Source organism: Xenia sp. Carnegie-2017, unplaced genomic scaffold (assembly GCF_021976095.1).
Source record: "Xenia sp. Carnegie-2017 unplaced genomic scaffold, XeniaSp_v1 HiC_scaffold_14, whole genome shotgun sequence".
Lineage (NCBI taxonomy): Eukaryota > Metazoa > Cnidaria > Anthozoa > Malacalcyonacea > Xeniidae > Xenia > Xenia sp. Carnegie-2017.
The window spans coordinates 9,820,955-9,834,733 of NW_025813447.1; the positions used below are offsets into that span (position 1 = coordinate 9,820,955).

Consider the following 13,779-nt stretch of genomic DNA (forward strand, 5'->3'; position numbering starts at 1 on the left):
CTCCTCCCGCTACCCCCTGACCCTTGCCTTTGTTTAAAGCTTGTCGATGGGAGAGTGGAAGACAAGATGGCTGACAAGCAATGGCAAGTCGTAAATGAAAGTGAAATAAAAGAAAAATGGCCATTACACGCTGCCGTTTTTGAAGACAACTTGATGCAGCTTCAAGATTTGTTGAAGAAAAACACGGTAGATTTGATATCATACTATTTGTATTTTTTAAGTTATGAAGTCCGTTATCTTTCAACTGTTCATTGTCATCAACTGTCAAATTATTGTGTGTACTGTTCAATAAAGAGTCTTTAATGTCGTTTTATTTAATGCGACGGAGTTTTAGGTGGACATTGAAAGCCTTGATCCTTGTGGTAGAACTGCATTACATTTTGCCGTAACTCTTGGACGAACGAATTGTGTCAAAACGTTACTTGATTATAAGGCCAATGCCAATGCAGTCAATAAGCAGGGTTGGAACGGTAGGAAACGAATTTTTCATTGATATTCATGACAATCTTTATCTTTAAAATAATTTGTGATACTTCTCTCAGTTTGTCAAGAAGCTGTAAGCTGTGGAGACCCCGAGATTCTATCGTTTGTTTTCAAACAGAGAGATTATCAGCGAGCTTCACAAAGAATGGATGGTATTCCTGAGCTCTTGGAAGACTTGAAGGCTGTAAGAAAAACGTAGAAGATATTAAAAAAAACATTTTTTGTTAGAAGTGATGTAAACATACCTAAGATTTTCATTTTAGGCTCCTGATTTTTATATTGAAATGAAATGGGAATTTACGACTTGGGGTAAGTGAATGAAAAGTTTCTTGTATAATCTGTTGTTCCTTTAACCCCCTTGTATCCCAATCCTCTACCTCATCTCCTTTAATTTCTTTTATTTTTGTTGGAAACTATACATACATTTTGTGAGGTGCCTTCTTTCCTATCTATTTCCAGTAAAACCATTAGCATTTTGAAGTCACTGAATGTCTCATCTTGAAGCTCCAATCCTCTTGATTTCATTGGATGAACCATATGACATGCTATCATGCATTGTTTTTACTTCATTTTATCTTTTATAATCCTTCTGATCTCAATAGTTCCTTTCATGTCACGGATGTGCCCCAATGACACATACAAGATATATAAAAAAGGTTGTTCTGTTCGTGTGGATACAACTCTTGTTGGTTTTGATCAAAATATCCTCAACTGGGAACGTGGAAATATGAGCTTTGTGTTTAAAGGCTCAGGTAGATTTAGTTTTTATTTTTAAATATGACATTGTTACCATCATTGTCCTACCTGTATTTGTCTTTATACTCAGGATATCTGGTATTTTTGAATGGAGGCTGTATTTTGTGCTCACATTTTTAAACTCTATTACTTTGCAGCTGAGGGTGCTGAGTTTTATGAAATTGATCACGACAAGAAATATTACACCAAGGAGAAACTTGAAATAAGGTTTTTGTGAAGATGGGAGAAATTTTTCAAGTTTTACTGCATGACTTAATTGCAATTGTATGCCTAATTTCCAAATTAATTAATTACCTGTCAGACATTGTCCTGTCTCAATTGACATCAATCTTATGTTAATAGGGGGGGTATATCATGTATTCTGCTATTCTTTGCTAATTTCTTTTCAAAACAATTTTGCTTTCGAAAGAAATCTTTCTGGCATAACAGAATGTATGAATAAGTTCTCTCTGAATTTACCTCAGAGTTTATGCAAGTTTCAACTTTTCCACACTCTCTATTATCTCTTTTCACCATTCATGCATACGTTCATGTATAGTTGGGAGTAGTGAGCATTTTCGTTGCTACTGCAGTTTTCAACTGCAAAAAATATACACTTAAATCTCTTGTGAATGTAGATTTTATATGCCATGTATGTGCGCAATTCTATTTAGAAATGATAGACGAGATCCTAGTACATTTGAGACCACGCAAGATGTGATAAACAAAAGAATGAGTTCACCAAATATATCAACAATCCTTGACACTGATTCCATTGCTTTCACCAAGTATGTATTTTAACTATCTTTGTTGCGACTAAGGCTCGTTTCAAACTTCGCATTTTACATGAGCCGAATGCATTAAAGACAAAAGAAGATGAGATAAAATGCCTCATTATCTTTTGTTTTAAATGCATTCGGCTCGTGTAAAGTGCCACGTATGAAACCGTCCTAAGTTGAAAATTTTTGACATTTATCGTCGGAGGCAACTACTTTTTTGACCGTTACGTACATTTTAAGGTTTCAAGGGATTTCCTCTTTCGTGAATACAAAGTTTATTGTGGAGTGTGTCTACCTTATGATAGCGCAACATGAAGTACCAAAATTGATGACGATGATTGTTTTTATTGCTGTTTCGTTTTAGACACAAGTCAATGTGGGGTTGGGGAGGTGACAAAACTGAAACAATCAACGATTATGAAGGGAAGATGTACGATGCGTCTGGCATTGATGTCGTTACTAGAATAAGACTTGAACATTTGACAGAAGAAGAGAAGAAACAACAGAAAGAGAAAGGTTGACAATTAGATTAAACTGTTCCGAACACAGGCGTATGTTTAAAACATTTCTTTCTGCTAGTATCTGTAAAAAGTTCTTCATGCTGTAGTGCTGTAATTTGACAAGATATAAGCCAACAAACGTATATTTATATATATATATATGTTTAAAGATTGGTAATCCAGGCATATTTAATGTATAAAAATAAAAGATTCTCCGGATTTTATAAATAATTTTATTGAGCTTTCGACTCGTTGCTTCGAGCCTTCATCAGAATGAGGAAGTTATCTATTTACAGTTGCTTTTAGCTTGTAGACGCTTAGAGGTCTAATTGGATTAGCGGTTGGATTAATGTGATCGGATGGGGTGAAATGCGTTGCCATAGGTTTTGGTGTATTGTGAATATGATCGGTGTTAATATTATTAGAGTGTAATGTTGTAGTTTTGGTGTTTTAATCCACCCGCTAATCCAATTAGACGCTCTAAGCGTCTACAAGCTAAAAGCAACTGTAAATAGATAATTTCCTCATTCTGATGAAGGCTCGAAGCAACGAGTCGAAAGTTCGATAAAATTATTTATAAAATCCGGAGAATCTTTTATTTTTATACATTAAATATGCCTGGAGAATCTTTTATTTTTATACATTAAATATGCCTGGATTACCAATCTTTAAACTTATATATATATATGTGTACTGTTGTATATATATAAACAAAATGAAAGGCAGAGGTTGATAGGTATGAACTGCATTAGTTCATTTAGTTGGTCGAGTGGACTGTGAAAGTTTCCAGTCATTTTATTGGCATGTTTTCTTTCTCTTTGACCTTGTTTCAACAAATGCATCTTCAAACTCGTTACCTCAACGATCCTTATTTGCTTGGTGTACCCCAACCATGCGTTAAATCAATACACAACTATTAACATTGCACTGTGGACAATAATTATCATAGAAATTAAATGTAAATCGTGGACAACAAAGCAACTTTTGATAGGTTTTTGTTTGAAATGTTGTTGGAGTCAATGGATGTCAGTTTCGTGATACACGAGTCAAAATTCAATGGGAGTTTATCGAGAAATGTAATAAATGTATAAAAAAATTTCTGGTTAATTCAAATTTTAAGTGAAAAGGCAGTGTGTTTTTTATGAAACTTTGCACTATTCTCGGGTCCCTACTTGAATAGACGATAAATTCATTACGTCTGTGATTGTCGTGTATTTTGTTGACATTTTTTGATGAAATAGCTCTACTTTTATCTTATTTCAGTATCAAGTTCCGGCTCTGGTATTCAAGGTGTCTTATCAGGAGAACATCAAGAAAGGATTTGTAACCTTGAGGTAATTCACTTACGTCTTTGTGTAGCATTATGTTGCATCACCTTAGATTCATCTTCGTCTTTTTATTAGGATCCAAACATTGTTGATCCGCATTCATCAAATCCGTATAACTTGTCTATGGAAGAGTATTTTAACTTACCTCTGAATAAATCAAAGAAAGGTCAGTGCATGAACAGTCGTTGTTGATTGGTCGATAGTCGTCTCTGTGATGATTAGTGAACTGCTAATAGTCTTTAACGGCTGACGAGAAATGTGATAGCTTGCTTTTCTTGGTTTATGCCAATTATAAATTAGTGTTTTCATTTTTTGTTATGCTTGATTCTTTTTAGACATCGGCCGAGCAAAAGATATGATTACTAAATCTCAAAAATTCAAAGCGACATTATGCCTGTGTCCTAGCTATCCTTTATCCTTACAACAACAAATATTACCTGTCATAAAGCTGTTGGTACGGTTTACAAACCATTAACTTTCCTTATGTTTATTCCCTATACTCATTTTGTTCGTTTTATCACCAGGCGATCAGTAATTCTCATTTTGCTAAGCTTCGTGACTTTGTCGCTCTTCATCTACCTGCAGGATTTCCTCTCAAAATAGGTAATTATCTCAAGTGTTTGAATACATATTTATTGAAAATTTTTAGAGCTTAATTTTAGTCTTGACTTAACGCTCCGTACCCTATTGAGATCGTCGGTTTTCATGTCTATTTTCTAGAGATTCCGCTATTTCATCTCCTTAATGCTCGAATCACATTCGGTAATATCAATGCTATGTCAAAACCCAGCCCAGGTGTAACGTCCCAGGTGAATACCGACTCTGGTTCTGGTGAGGGGTCTAGTGACGAGTCTACAGTCACGTGCGTTATTGATGACGATCGTTTCTGTCCTCCGTCCGACTATGTTGGCAGTACAACGCAGGATAAGCGTTCTGGTATGAGTTGTAATGTTAATTATTAGGGGAAAGGGAACTAGATGTATTTTTCAAAGAATGAAATTTGACATTTTGTTCTTTATAAACGTTTTTTTTTACTGGAGTTGTTGACAAACAAAACTTTTTCTTTTAGAAGAGTAATTTTGTTGCATTCGTCATCAACGCTCTAACTCCGATTTGCATTGGCGTTTGCAAGTCCCGGAAACGTTTTTCTGCCTTTTTTACTCTATTTTTTAGTTCTCCCTTCACGTAACGTGTTGATTTTTAAGTCAACCTATACTCTAAGACTTTTATCTGCTCTCGTTTCACATAAAGCATTAATTTTTTAGGTCAACCTGTTCAAAACGAAGAAGAGTTAATGATACAGCTCGCTATACAACAAAGTCTAGCGGATTCGGGTAGCTTTGACGTTGGTCGTTCAGAATCATGGGCTTATCAGGCTGGTTTATCAAATAGCGAAGAAAATTTGCAAAGGTATCTTTCCAAGTTTCAACATCGCTAGAGGCGATCGTTCTCGTTATAATGTATATTATATGGTAATCGTTATGATGTAAAGTAAAAGTCTAAGCAGTAAAAATTCACTCAGTTTTAGTAAAATTAGCTTAAAAGCATCGTGGATTGTAAACGAGGAATAACAGGCAAGGATATGTCATAACCCCTCCTTCTGCAATTTTAGGTAGCACCTAAGATTAAGGCAACCATTTTATTTGACTTCTGAAATGCTCTGATAATGTTGATTGCTCATATCGTATTGAAGTGCTTTATTCCTCGCAATCACAAATATTTACGATCATTTGACAATGTGCTCCCTAGAAAAAATTTGCTCCGAGCCTCAAAATTTCTGTGTGGGGGACAAGGTGAAGGGGACAATCTATCCTTTGATAAATTTGGACGGTTTAATGTCTTACTTAATATAGAGCAATACGCGAGAGTTTAAATTCATCCCAAGAAGTTGACATGACAGCACAGACGTCTTCTCGTGTTGCTGGAAATTCTTACGCGGAGCAGCTTCAAATTGCTATAGCAATGTCTGAACAGGATATGATAGAGAAATCACATGAAGTTATGAACGAAGATGACGAATTAGAAAGGATTTTGCGATTGTCGTTGACGGAAAAGTAGCTTTGGATTTTGATGTTAATGCGTGCCTAAGTCTGAAAATTGAAAATGTCAGGAAAGCTGTGTTAATGTATAGTAGTTGAAAAGATGAAGGACAATGTACGAAAAAATTATCATTAAAATATAAGCCATGACGTTCTGGATCTTTACCTGTTTTTAATTCCTGCTGTGATTGGTGGAATATGCAATCACAACCACCAATCATGCCTCAGGTCCTTGGACGTCCCAACACGTGATGTTGCGAACGAACGCCCCCCGTTGCAACGTCCATTTTGACATTTTCAGAAAAACCTGTAAATGTTTTTGATTTTTGTTGTTCTGTGTTTTCTGGCTGAAATTAACTGTCGTGAATAATTAAATTATACAAAGGTAAATGCTCATCCACAATTTTGAATTGTTAGTGTGTATTTCAATTAAAAAAGAACCTAATTTTGAAAAACGAAAGATGTCTGATGGTTTGAGATTGAATAGTGGTTGATGAATGTACGAGTGTTTTTTTACGATAGATAACCATTAATTGGCAATTGTAAGTATTGTGCATTCTAGTAATTATTTAAATTGTTTTACCAAATTGTGTTTCAAGTGGAAATCGTTTTAATTTTCATAGAAGGGTTCATATTACCTAACTAACATAAGAGCAATCTTCAATAATTTAGGCGTCTTCATAAATATCATATATTATAGTTTTATTTACAGAACAGTTCAGTATAAATAGACGATAAGTATAAAAAACTAAGTTTTAGCTTTGCTTTTATCATAGGGACGTCGGTAATTGATATTGCGAATGGTCAATTTTATTTTTACAGCTGCCATTTTGGACTGGCGAGTCGTTGTATACATCCAAACTAATGCTTGCCGTTTCTGCGTCTACTTTATCTAAAAACAGAAGCATAACGTTAGACGTTTCTCAACTGGTTAAAAACTACATCTTGTTCTAAAACAACTACTGCTTGAGCTTAAAAAGTAACAGACATATTTAATGTTCAAGCAACAACTAGGAACCATCTGCATGACTGACATGAAAATCACCAATACTTTGGTACTCTCAAGCAACAATTTTATTTTGTTTGTCCTTGATATTGCTTGCTGGGTAGTGAAGAAATTATTAATATATTAGGGAGATATTTTCAACTAAACTATGGCATACATAGTAGCATGTTGAAGAAATATCAATCAAAAAATATACGTACATGTTATTTCTTTCTCTTTCTTCTTGATGCAACTATTTGTAAGACTGTACATAAAACCTTTCTTGTTGAACATTAGGATGAGATCAATGACAAACAATACTCCCAAGAGTGTACATATGGCTACCAATGATACTAATTTGGTTTGACTTGCATCTCCTAAATAGTTGGAACATTTATTTCATTGCTTACACAATACTTTCCATTAACATTCAGACAGCACAATTTGTCAGTCCGAGAGATAATGAAAACAAACATTGTGATTAGTTTAGCAAGTAGCATAAATACAACCAAATTTTTAACACTGAAACTTTACATATGATTGTATTCTTAAGTCTATTTTTATGTGTTTGTGATGGGTCTTACAAAAGAGATAACTTTGTTTGTAGGCGTGTCTCCTTATGAAATATACTTGGATAACATGATGAACTAAGCTACCTCTCCTTGCCTGGTCAATACAAAATATTTATTCTATTTTTAAATAAATTTGAAAGAATGATGTAAGCAAATCATGAATATACCTTTACGATTTCTTGTTTCAGATGTAACTGCTGGACGTGGCCTGCAGTGACATTTTCGCAAATCTGTAGCCGAGTTCATTCGAGAGCATTTTGTAAACTCTGATAAGCTACACTGACAACTGCAACTGGACTTATTCCACTTTGTATTACCTGGACATGATTGCGGTGCTGGGGAGCACTCGCAATGGCAGGTCTGACTATTCCAATGGAAATTTTTTGGACATTTTTTTTTTGCAAGACATAGACAGCTGCAGGTTAGATCATCAAATTTATAATTATCCCGCAAACACTGATCTTTATGACTGGAATGACACTGACTGGCACAGCTAGTATGATTTGTGAATGTCCTTGTTTCCTGACCTTTCTGGGTGACAATTTGTACATTTACATCTTGGGTGGTCTTTGCTTTGCACTCACACTTTAAAGGGGAGTTTGTGTTGCCTTGGCACTGTCCCATACATCTATGTAACTCTATGTAGAATGGTCGGTGATTGTGGTTGATAGGGTCCACTGCAACCGGTATAGCCCATGGCTTACAAATAGCTGCTTTTGCTTTGTTGCCTTAAAAACAAATAAAAGAAAAAGGTTTAGTCTCAAAATGCATAATTCAAATGCAATAGCTAACACTGTATGTAGAGATTGTGTTTGACTATAGTCTATGTATACTTCTCTACAACCAGTATTACTTATTTTGTTTTACTGCAGAAATATAATCTGATGCAAAATCGAGTAGACATGTATAGACTACCAGTTAAAAGAGGTTTATAATATGATGTTCAAATACAATGACAAACCCCAAAGTAGATATTAGCTATGTAAAAAGTTATTATAAAAGTTATTAAAATACTAATTGTTTTATACGTTAAAATTTATTTGAAATTAGCCAGCTTAGTGAAACTCCCTTTTATTTATATGAATTATTCACAAAAAATTTTAGTTGACCAAACAACATTTTAAAGTAGCTTAGAACCGGCTTTATGCAAAATTGTCATGCGTACGTCATACCAGAGTAATTGAGATATTTTTAGAACTATTTTTCCAAATGGTGCGTTTTTGTGCCGTTCTTCCGCTAAGACATTATAGTAAAAAGGCATGTTCAAAACCGGATAAGGAAACTACGTCAATTTTCTGTTTCATCTTTATTTAAATCAACAAAACTTTATATGTTGTGATGTCATAAGACGGATATTACGTCTAAACTCGGAAGACGTCTAGGACTAATGAACTATTTCCAAAAACATAAGACAATTTGCGTAACTTAGGCTTGGCTGTCAAATTTCATCAGTATGAAATATGGAGGATAGTCAAGTTTTTTTTGCAAAAAGTTGATATGTGGTTGTCTCAAACACAACAGTCACAACAATCGATAAACTAAAAATAAGTTCTTTAGTAAACAAGTGTTTGATTACGAAGTTAGGTTTGGTTGAAACTTACATTCAAAGTTGATAGGCTGTATTAACAGAAGCAAAATTCTGCTCCATGTTAACATGCATATATCATTAATGGTCTTTGTTATTATGAACGTCATCGGAAATGAAGTGGTGTGCAGTGCAGCCGTAATTGAGAGCTAAATTTTGATTCACAGTATATTTGTGTATTTTGATTGACCCCCGCAATGTTTAAATTTAATTCAAACGTGTTGTGGTTGTCCTTATATCGGCTGCATATTTACAGACATATGTCGGTGTGCTGTCGCTTATTTTTAATGGAAGATGCATGGATATGCTCTACACAACAGTGCTTAACTACTATACCTACCAAATAACCTTTTTTCATTATGTAAAGATTGAAAAACATAAATCATCATGTTGTTGCAATTAAAGTATTTGACCAATTGAAGTCAATGATGTAGTTATTACAAATAATGATGTGAGATTAGTACGTTCCTTCAACGAAACATTTAATCATGTGTAGACTGGCACGTTAGTTTACTTTAGCTTCTATTATGTTTCATTTGCCCTCAAGATTGTTCACCTACACTAAACTCTTAATCCGTTTAAGTGTTTAACGTCATTTAAGCAAGCAGACACTTTCAGGTTCACATATTTATGTCTCCGTTTTCGTCTCGGCATTTATGAACATTGTTGAGTCGCAAACCAAGTTAAGATATTTTACTCTAAAGCAAAACCAAACTGTTATCATCTTGCAAACTAGATTACAGTTAACAAGAAGTAGGAATTTAAAAATCGTTGTAGAAATGAAATGACGCCGGAAGTACAGAGGAAGCTATACCGCTGATATTTTCTTTCAGTGAAGAATGTTTGTTAACGTATTATATGAGCAATTAAGATCATGAGAAAACATCGAAAGGAATGCAATCATGTCGCGACGATATGCCAGAAATGTAATTCTTCACACGCAATTTATTATTGGGTAATAATTAGTCGAGGCGTTAATTCATGGTAATCCAGAATACTACTTTCACTACACATGCGTTGTTGCATATGTTTATTTGCTAAGGTTGTAACGAAACTTATAATTCATGTCTACCTCCAGATAAGATTCGTGTAAGCTTGTTCATTTCTATCAATGATTTTGGAAAAGGTCAGGCAGATGAACTAACACAAAAATGTTGTAACAATCGCATCTCCTTACGATTAATTATTTATCAAATGTCTAATTTCTAATTCAATATATATGTCCTTGACGTGGTTGACTCAGAAGGGTGTTAACCCATTGAGTTTTTCGTATTGTAACATAATAACAAAATGCTATTTATGTTTGATATGTGATTGGTTTTGTGCTCGTATAACGAACTGCACGTCTTCTGTTTGGTATTTAATTGTGACTAAGTCTAGTTCATTCTGGCTAACGCTGTGTCGAACGTGGCAACGACCTGTGACATCTGTAGCGTATTTAATGAATTTTTAAGTCAAATTTTCTCCATGTAAGGAATCATAACACAAGCAGTTTTTACATTGCGATACGTTTTACAATGTGTCTGTTTTGAAAATATTCGATTTGATCGTTCTTAGTGATGTTCAGAAAAGTGCTTTCTCACAGTGGCTAACATAAATAAATGAACTGATTATTGTGTATATCTCTTTGATTATTGTGTATATCTCTTTATTTATTTTTCTTTGCGACAGCCAGTTGTTTTTTTGGTCAGCTATATCATGGGAAGAATGTGCGGGCTTGCTAAATTGTGAAATTATCCTTCTAGTATCGTTGTGAACTGTAATTATAATTTTAAAAGAACGCGATATGCTATGGTCTTGATGATCAATGTTTGGTAATATACTTGTGATCGCCACTGTACAGGAGGGCATTTTCAGCATCCTGTTCGCGCCGTGCTGCTGTTTTTCTTATTAAAAAAATTGTTGATGTTTTATGAAGCTATGGATATTTTATATAAATGTTATTGCTTTACGCCGATACTATAAAACTATGGACGTAGATAGCTGCATACCTTGACATAAAGAAATCATTTTGAATATAACAATGATGAATCCACTTTTCAACATCAATCCCATTTTGGTTGTTTCTGCTTCCCTCGGTCTTTAACCTTCGAATGTGTGCGTTCTGACTGCTGCAAATGAAAATACACACACGAAGTTAAATGATTTGCACACCCACCAGTACTTTCTTAACCAATAAAAGAGGTCTTTCACGAATTTTAGCCAATCAATGAAGGCTTTGTGTGAAGGGTTTCCCCTCTTAGACTAGCTGAGTACAGGAAGCTGAAACAGTGACCATTACCTACTTGAATGGAAATAACATGGTCACTCCTCAATATATTAATCTGTTGATATGTTTAAAGGCGATGTTTCCTTGGGGAAAACGCTTAACTGTGTTTTTTCTGTGTAACGATTGCTTCTTCCAAAGGAATCCATTACATTACGGTCAGACACGTTAATGATAGCTTGACAATGTGGTGGGCGAATATTATCGACAATATTATAACTTGCAAAGTGTATTCGACTGAAAGCGGTCGCTTGCCCCGTTGTTGTTGCTTCAACAAAGCATAGTGTTAAGTTTACGCATTGCAGTAAGCAACGTGTTTCGTCAATGAAATTATGTATAAAACAATGAATGTTGAGCTTCGTTTATGTAGCAAACACTTCTATATAATTCTTCTAAAACACATTGTCTAACGTTTCGCAAAATTTATCTGATTATCTCAAAGCTCCTGTAAAAATTTAATTGTTTTTAGTTATATGATAAAAAGCAAGCTTTTAAAGGAGACTTCCATCCAGAGTAGATTTGATTAAATTGTATTCATGAGGAAGTTGATGTTAAAGTTTGGCAGGTTTACGCGATGTAACGTTGTCTACGTGTCCTTTCTAATTTATTTATGACGTACAGGAATGTAATTAAATTCTTGTAAACCTTTTTTTCAATTACTTAGCTGATATATGCTGTATAGGGCTCATTTGAGTAAACTGCAGTTGTATTTAATATAATGAAATATGATTTCAAATTGGTTACAACAGACAGCAGCCAGTTAGTTCTATTTCATAGTAGTATGCTCTTGATTATTGGCAAATACGGTATAGCTAGATAATATTCATATAGAAAACAATTTTATTAGGATTTTGTGAAGGAATAATCAGACACAATTATAGTGTTTTGGTTAATGAAGGATTTTTTCTTCTAATGAGATGATTATATGCCCATGCCAGCTCCAGGAATGTGGCTAACAATCTAAATAATTATTCACGGCTCGTCATTTGATTTTTATCCAAAGTTTAAGAGCGTTTGTTTAAGTTTATAAACCATATTAAGATTCCTTCAAAGATTTTTTAACAAATTATGGTCTTAAGATTTCAAGTTGTTTTTTTAAGACACTAAAAACTTGGGGTTGTGTAGCAGTGTGGAAGTGGAATTTACGTTACCATGGCGAACTGTAAGGTTTTATTAAATGTCTTTGAAAGCATTGAACTAAGACCTTATAGTTGCTTTGTTGCCGCCTAAAATTTGTATTTTGCTGACAGAAAACGCTCTTTAAAATTAAGTCTGTCGTCCATTACTAGGTTCTACGAGATTTAATTTAGATTTAAGCGTTAGAACGTTATTTCTATGCAAATATTTCATTGACTAGTGAGTTCTCATGCTTTTACGGGAAAGGAAAATGGTGGCAAACACTCATTTGTTGCCAATAAACCAGCCCGTGGGCTACGATTTTAACTCACGCGAAAGAAGCTGTCATTTACGTAAGCGTCCATGTATGATGGAGTATTGTAATATCAATTACGCATCATGTTTCACGTTATGTGGTAATAAAATCATTGCTAACATCGTCAGTGCTTTCTTCTTTTACTTATTTGATCATTTTTGTTTCATTGTAACTTCAAGTTGAGTAAAAACACGTAAAAGACTCAATTAAAATGTGTTTCTCTGGCAGTTAAGTATTTAATAGACTTGAGTTGTAGTTCAGACGATTTCGTTCGCTCAAGTCATTTCCATACAATATTGGTGGAATAATTCTGTGGTCGAATATTCTCATAGCAGTGATAGTCACGGCAATAACACTAGAACCTAGTACACATGTGCATTGCTTAATGTTTTTGGTTTCCACGGTGATTCTAGTTACAACGGTAACTTCCTCATAGTGTCAATGTGTGGCAAAAGTGTCTTAATAAAGTAGTGTCGTAGGATAATATTATGGTCCGCTGACAAAACGTTTTATAATAATTTCGCATTGCACCTCACCAAGTATACAGTAAATAAGTCTAACCGTTGTAATACAATATACAGTAAATAAGACTATCCATTTTACATGTGATACAAACTGTGACGTGAAGATGATATTGATATATTTCAATATAATAATAGTTTCACGAAGTTTACCTTTTTATTCGTTTTTCTCTTCGTGCAAATCGATGCTTTCAGTAAGTTGAAGAAATTTATGATGGTTTTGGGCCGAAGGCTACTTTATGTACACACGTTAATTGATGGTTTCAGTCTGACGACGTAATCTATGCTTGATCTATAAATAAGTTATCAATTAACAAGGGTGTATAATGTATATTGCCTTCCTCTTTGTTTACCATTTTCATTCAGAGTATGTGGGCGCATTCTCTTTGTTTACCATATTCTCGTATGGTTTCGATTATAAGAATATTAATTTACTGCACTCTACGAGCTTCCAGAATGTTTGAAGGAAGAAATTTTAATGATTTTATCGATAATGTAAGGAAGAAGTTAAGAAACCATCACAACAGCTATTTGGCTGTGTCGATTTCTACGTT

General features: G+C 34.3%; 2 protein-coding genes across 2 annotated transcripts; one reads left to right on the forward strand and one right to left on the reverse strand.

Annotated features, from left to right (window-relative positions):
- Positions 1 to 24: 24 nt before the first annotated feature.
- On the forward strand, positions 25 to 6,014 carry LOC124434077 (ankyrin repeat domain-containing protein 13A-like). The gene is made up of 15 exons (XM_046983946.1): positions 25 to 186; positions 335 to 470; positions 543 to 667; positions 747 to 792; positions 1,086 to 1,235; positions 1,377 to 1,446; positions 1,893 to 2,006; positions 2,362 to 2,513; positions 3,761 to 3,831; positions 3,901 to 3,991; positions 4,161 to 4,279; positions 4,350 to 4,428; positions 4,546 to 4,761; positions 5,091 to 5,235; positions 5,679 to 6,014. The coding sequence occupies exons 1-15, from the start codon at positions 67 to 69 to the stop codon at positions 5,881 to 5,883; spliced, it is 1,839 nt and encodes a 612-aa protein (XP_046839902.1). The 5' UTR covers positions 25 to 66; the 3' UTR covers positions 5,884 to 6,014.
- A 437-nt stretch (positions 6,015 to 6,451) lies between these two features.
- On the reverse strand, positions 6,452 to 13,502 carry LOC124434082 (balbiani ring protein 3-like). The gene is made up of 5 exons (XM_046983955.1): positions 13,379 to 13,502; positions 10,998 to 11,117; positions 7,589 to 8,149; positions 7,071 to 7,226; positions 6,452 to 6,756 (listed from the first exon to the last, which is right to left on the reverse strand). Exons 2-5 carry the CDS (start codon positions 11,059 to 11,061, stop codon positions 6,635 to 6,637), a joined length of 903 nt encoding a protein of 300 aa, XP_046839911.1. The 5' UTR covers positions 11,062 to 11,117; positions 13,379 to 13,502; the 3' UTR covers positions 6,452 to 6,634.
- Between the last annotated feature and the right edge of the window lie 277 nt (positions 13,503 to 13,779).